The sequence below is a fragment of the Habropoda laboriosa genome, unplaced genomic scaffold (assembly GCF_001263275.1).
Source record: "Habropoda laboriosa isolate 0110345459 unplaced genomic scaffold, ASM126327v1 scaffold86, whole genome shotgun sequence".
Classification (NCBI taxonomy): Eukaryota; Metazoa; Arthropoda; class Insecta; order Hymenoptera; family Apidae; genus Habropoda; species Habropoda laboriosa.
In genome coordinates this window covers 248,751-255,773 of record NW_017100212.1, presented here as the reverse complement: position 1 = coordinate 255,773, position 7,023 = coordinate 248,751, and the positions used below count along the sequence as shown (strand labels likewise).

Below are 7,023 nucleotides of genomic sequence, written 5' to 3'. Positions count from 1 at the left end.
CTGCCGTTCATTAACGCGCGGTTATTAAACTTTTCGTCGCCGGTTTCGAGCCGATTTGCGCTTTTCTCTTATGCCTACCCCTCGTTAAAATTCATTCTTCCAGAGCCTTCACAGCTATTTTCGAGTTAATCCAACGCTTCTTCTGTTGGGAACTCTGAACCGCCGCATATTCGAAAAAGCTTCGTAATGTCGAATGTGTTGACACTAGAGTAAAGATTACGAACCCAGAAGACTTTTTGTGACATATTACATAGAATATATTTATAAGAATGTAATTATAGTTGATTATAAATTACAAGAAAATTATCTGTCGAAAGAGAATTGGAGAAAAATATTATTGGAAGAAATATTTTCCAGACCGACCAGGATTCGATCCCTGAGACCTTTAGATTACTAAGCAATCGTTCTACCACCCGAGCTATTCTTTTCTATGACATAGGAAACTCATGATAGTGACAGACTATTAATACAAATTTTTGCTTCGTATGATATCAGACGATATATGCGCTCAAAGAACTTATTACTTAAGGTACAATTCGAAAGGGTAATTATTCTATATATACTGGATGCATGACATCATGTATATTCTGTAGCGCAATATCATTTTTCAAGAGTGATATTACTAAAAACGTGGAATTTTTATCAGCTGGATAAAATTAGCGGTTAAAAATCGAGTTTTGCATGAATTTTACGTTTCATAAATCGTATGCACGTGACACACTTCCTTATCATTAATTTTAATTAGGCAATGAAACAACCCTTGTTATACAGTGACATAATTATTATCTTACGAAAATAAATATTCACAAGAATTTTAAAAATAGAATGGTGCATTTAAATTCAAACAAAGTGAGACATAAGTTTTCGACACGAAGACACGGAGAAGTAGAAGAAGAAGGGGAGGTTCAAGAGGGTAAAAACACCAGCTTAATTATAAATTTAAAAAGTTGGAAGCTAGTTTCTTGTTTGTAACGCCGCGTTAACGAAGACAGTTGCTTCTTAAGATTAATTAACATCCTTTCCGTTGAAACGAGGTTATAATACGTCGCGTCGCGAGTTCTCTCGACATTAAAAAATCATTGCTCTCTTTCCCGTCATTCCACGGATGACCTCCTTTTCTCCACTACAATTTACAATCTTTTTCACATTCCCACGGTAATTAAACGAAACTGATACGTTCTCGTCAAATGTTCGTCGTTGAAAACACTCCAGCCATCAATTCCCGATTTCATCGCCATAATAGGTTAACGAACGACATCTGTCGTGTCTTTTTCAAGGCTCTCTCCACTCGATGGTTCAGTTTCAGTTTGGGAAAAGAAATATCTGAGAGAAGAACAACGTGAATTGATGAAAAGCAGAATAGAGTTTTTTCAGACGGGCATACAATCCATTATGGTTCTATGGAAACGAGATTCATTTGAGACAATGAACTACCAGAAACGGTAGTTTTATGCGGGTACCACAGGGTATTAATTCACTTCTCTTGAAAACGCGCGTGCTACGAAAATCCCTGAGCGAAGCTATTGCCGCTCGGTCGCCATAGCAATACCCGGCCACTCTACTCGCTAATCACTAATTACACACAGCCGTTCATTTCGCGAAAAGTGAGTCCACCCGTTGGTATAACGTTAGTCGCCAACCGAGTTAACAATTAGGAGTTTTCATGTAATGCTTTCTGGGGAGAGCTCATTAGTGGGAATGATTCAAAGTTAACCGTACGATGCGTAGCGATAAAAATTTGCATAGTGCTTCTCTCTCTTGCTCTCTCTCCCCCTCCCTCTCCCTCTCCCCGCTACCCACCTACTTCTACTATTCTCAGCCTCCAGTCTCAGTAACAGTTAGCGAGTAACTGAATCGATATCGTCCTTCTGGAGTTTCTTTTACGAAATTAATTAAAACGTGGCATTCATTACCGAGGAACGTTCAACTGTCTTCAATTGTTTCTTTAGTCATAATTTTTTTTTTATGGAAAACCGAAGAATAGGTATTTTTCTTTCGAAACTTCGCCACCACTTTTCAACTTCCTTTCCTTCACGAGAGTTATTTACTCCCTGGGTCCGCGTTTTACGCCCGCGATTCGCTCTGGCGGGCCCCCATTGAATTAAAGGTTAGAATCGCGCGCAATGAACTTTTGCGTTATTTGTTCTTACGAAATAACTTTTTGCCTTCGCCGTCGGGACGCTTTAATGAAAACCACCGACGGGTCGATGAACAAATTTACTTCACGGAAATACGCAGTGTGCGGTGACTTATGAAATTGCAGCTCTTAATGCTTCTCCCTTTACAATTTTCATTATTATCCAAATAGAGATATGTTGCTCGAAATAAATATTTGCAACCAGATAAAGATATTACTGTCAGAATAAATATTCTCATAATCAGACACACCGCTCAAAACAATTATTTGAAGCTGGACGGGAATGTTGCTCAAAATAATTATTTTCTCCCTCAAAAAGAGGGCGCGCAAAACGAGCATGGCGGATATGTAGCTCAAAATAACTATTTTGAGACCGTCGTCTGTTTTCCTCAAAATATGTGCATTATCCCATGTACTCGTGTATGCTCGAAATAACAAGTCTGAGCTAGGTAAACATTTCGTTCAAAATAAGTGCTTTTAAGTCCAAAAATGTCTTTGAAAAAAAAAAAAATTATTCCGAATCCTGAGAATACATTTACTTTCTGTTACTACCGCTACAAAAACACCCACGATGAAAAAAGAAAATGGCGAGTAAAGCACGTGCCCTTTTATCACCTTTTTTAAAACGCGACACTATGAATATTTTATCGACGGTGGCGTTCGATACAAGCGCAAAATTAACTTTTCCCCTTCTCCTCTCCTACTCTGGTGATAAAAAGGCGGCAAGGCTGACGGCGTGTGTAAGCTGGGTTATTTGGCGTTTATTGTACGAACAATTTCTATTGATTATACCCGCAAAGTAGCTTCGTAATGAGATAAACGTATCATTGTTTCATTGGCATTGATTGTCGAAATCGTTCACACAAATGGAAAAGATTTCAGTAATTGCGGTGGCGAGTGTAAGAGACAAACGAACGTTTCCTCCCGCGGTAGGGTTACGAATTGCTTTCGGTATAATTTTCTCGCCCCCGCACTTCCCTATTAATTAACATGACGATTTAACTCGTGCATACATCTCTGTATTGAACACCACCGTGCTCTTGTACACCGTGTATATGTGTAGTCGGATATTTAACATGTTCCGTGGCACTTGCGTACCCACCGATGGTACACGACAATTTTCGTAAATGGAACTTTCATTAAACGAAAAGAATCTATTTTTCGATCTATGGAAAATATGTGCAAAGGAAGATAAGAATATCAAAAATTCAATCCATATGGATATTTTTCTAGAATTTTTAGTAGCTTTAGAAGATGCTATTACAAACCAATAGAAATACCGTTCGAAAATAGAAGCAAGAGAAAAGGCGATGTTGGCTGTGGTGGTTAAAGCTACAAGGCAACGTTAATGGCGTTTACTGTCACCAAAAGGGTCGTAGGTTCGAATCCCGACGACCTGAAATGTGTTTTTCTTTGAAGACTTGTAAAAATTCTCTCTTCTTTACAAATTTGGAAATATTGTAATGTGATTTCAACTTCGTTTTAACACTCTGGTAAAACTTGTAATTCTCTCTCGTAACAAGGAACGAGTAGTTTTTAATATTCGTGGACAACCGACGATAAATTCCCATTTGTTGTTTCCGTTGTGTGGAAAAAAGTCTTTCTTCCTTTTCACGCTTAATCGAACGTATTTCAAGGTACAAAACATTTCTGACGCTTATTTAACCAGTTCATTTGAATCCTCGCCTCTTCTCCCATTGATTTCGATAATTACAAGAGGAGAAAGGCATCGACGATGCTCTGCCGGTGTAGCTTTGGCAATTAGTACTTCCCATGTTGCCGTGCGATCACAAAATTTACGAGGGACAAATGGGCGAAACTTTCTGGCGATATGCAAACTACCGACGGGGGCTTGTTTAACGAACGTTCCCCGGTTCTTGTAACTTATCGCCGTCGAAATAAAACCGAACAATTATCCGCGCGAAATACAGGAAGGTCTCTATTAAATAAAACATCGTTATACGTTAAAACGCTTAATGCCTGTGTGTATGGAGTGATAACACACGTATCGAGCACAATTAAACGTTCAGAATTAAATTCTCGGCTAACGAGTGAAACTCGTTCTCGGTCGGTTTGTTGCTGGCCGTGCAAAAATGAAAACCACGACCACGCTACTCCCTCTCTTTTCCTCTCCAGCTTACCACCAAAGCTTGCAAGAGAGAGAGAACGATAACCATCGAGAGTTCTGTAACTGTAAAAACATTAGTTCTTCCCATACAAGGGTCCAATCTCGCAGCAACGCTGCTGGCGTGAACGAATTGACCCGTAAATTTCGAACGCGCAATCCGACGGCGAAAAAATAGTATTCGAAACGCGTGCTGGTAAATGTACGCGAATAAAAAAAAAAAAAAAGACAAGAAAGAACGTTGCACCCGTTGAATTCATGTTCACGTAGAGAAAATTGATTCACCCGTTCGATTTTCCGACGGAAACTCGAAACCTTTTTTTTTTTACCGTATATCGATGCACATAGAACGAACAAATTTTCTTTATTCGATATATAGAAAATTGAATAAGAAATTTCTATTTTAAAGGTGAAAATTTGAAAATGTCAATTTTTGCAGTCGATACGAATATAGAGTGTCGGTAATGTAGGTCTCGGTGACTCTCTATTTCTGACTTTTCACGTTCGAATTCCCTCCGACGATCCTTTGTTGCCCCGACGTATAATAATTAAAACGACGCTGATTAAAGAGGAAGATTAACGAGACGTTTCTTTTCACTCTCTCCATTTCTCTTTTTTTTTTTTGTCCGCAGAATGAAGCTGTGGTGGAGTTTGGCGCTGGTCGGTGTCGCCATGTTGATGTTCATCGTCACCGCCAGGGCGGAATCCGATCTCTGGGAGGAGGACGACCAGGAGGTTCTCGTGCGAACCGTTCGCGGCACCAAAGAACGAGGTATTCACTTTTTTAATTAACAGTAATATTCATATACCGGTTGAACCGTACAACGCGATCATTTCTATCTTCTTATCATTATCAATTATCTCTTATCATTATCTTCATTATCAATGAATGAAAAACTGCTTTTTTTTTTTAATTCATTCTTTGAACGATTGATAAACAAATACTATGTATAGAAAAATTCAGAGTTATTGTGAAAACTGATAAAATATAAAAAGCGTTAGAAATAAAAAGTTTTCAAACTGTGCCAAAAAAAATTTCAATCAGTCCACGAAACAACGAAAATAATAGAGATGATCATATTGTACAGTTCACCCTGTATGTTCTATGTGTATACGTGTTACATTCCGTTGAAATCAGGCGAAATTGATTCTCGACATACTTTCCCCTCGGTTCTTTTTCTTCAAGGCTGTGCTGATGTAATAAATTAGAAGCAAAGAGTAAGAAGGCTTCTCCGATTTCTTTAGGCAAGGAATAGAATTCGAAGTAGTTCTCGTTGATTTTCAACCAGCTGCGTCTTCTCCTCCGCGAACCGGAGATTTACTTACAAGCTTCGAAAGTCTTCATTAAAAGTTCCCTTTTGTAGAATGAGTTTTGGAAGATCAACGGGAAGAATTGAAATCACGGAAGTTTCGCTGGCTGCGAGTCCACGGGGCCAGTAGGTCCTTGTTAAGTTCCGTTTCGAGAGATGAGGAAACTTAATATCCGTTAAGTGTTTACGAAGTGTTCGATTCTTCGGCTGTTTTTTCACGGCTCGAGGTCACCTTAGCGTCATGGCGTCAGTAACGGTCGTCGTCGTCGTCGTTCTCCCCTTGGTAGTTACCAACACTCCTTTAATTGCACTGCCACACGTAAAGGAGTCACGTTCGTCGCGTAACATCCCATTGGAACCTCTTCAAACTCATTGATGTTCGACGGGAGAAAAGTTCAGAGTTCGTTCCGCGAGTGTACCAATTTCGGGACTTTATCAGAAATCGGGTCGAGTAAAACCTCATTCAGGTATATGCCAGAAATTTTATGCACAGTTTCGATTTCTTTTTTGCACTCTAACAATTATTCAGGTACTTCAGGCACCCTGTGTTATCCAGGTGCTGTAGAAAATTTTACATATCTTAAAACTTCAGGTACAGTTGCTGGAATAAATATGTATAATGATGCATGCTTAGATTTACATACACACTCGGATACTTCACATGTTTCAAACATTCAGGTACATGCTTTAGGGAATTGTAGTTATCCCAGGTACTCGAGTGTTGTGGAAATTTCAGGTACTTGGTACCCTCCAAATGTACCCAGTGTATCAAAGCAGTTCAGATACCTTTCGCTAATTTCGAAAATTTAGGTATTCCAATTACTTCGAGCATGTTTAAACCTTCACCTGCTTCAGGTACCACAAGCTTTGTAAATATTTCACGTGCTCAGGAACCATATCGATCCTCGAACATGTACCCGTTACTTCAGGTACCCAGATTCCACTAAAAATTCTTGCGGAAAAAATTCCGTGAGCGGAAACGTTACAGAAGAGAAAGGAGAGATAACGCGAAACACACGGGTGGTAGTAGTAGTAGATGGTCGATCGAGCGTGTGTCGTTGGAAAAGACGGTTCTAGGGGATTGAAGCGACGACGGCGGCGGCGGCGGTGGTATCGCGAGGCCTGGCCTACGGATGAAAAGGTCCTTTTGTCTCTGCGCGGCTCTTTCTCTCATCTTTTCGGGCTCTCTTTCTCATCCCGCGGCCAGAAACGGGGAATACAATTGAAATATCATCTAGCGGGCGCGCGCCATTTCATTGTCAGCTAAGATCATTTGGTCTTAGAAATTTATTCGGGCTAGAATCGAGCTTCCGGAAAGCCACCGTATCATGAGAAAGAGAGTGAGAGGGGTAGCTTTTCTTCGAGCTGCTCCTTTTCAGAGCGGAACAAGTCGCCGAAAGAAGGCCGCCGCTGAAATTCCAACTTGGAGGATCACGTTGAATTACAGGTCG

At 40.0% G+C, this 7,023-nt stretch overlaps 1 protein-coding gene across 1 annotated transcript in view; it reads left to right on the top strand.

Moving 5' to 3' along the window:
• Positions 1 to 7,023, top strand: part of LOC108570822 — a 36,530-nt gene that overhangs the window by 25,361 nt on the left and 4,146 nt on the right. The window contains exon 2 of the mRNA XM_017932738.1: positions 4,895 to 5,034. Coding sequence (XP_017788227.1) covers positions 4,896 to 5,034 — 139 coding nt within the window. The 5' untranslated portion in view covers position 4,895. The remainder of the gene's footprint in view (positions 1 to 4,894; positions 5,035 to 7,023) is intronic.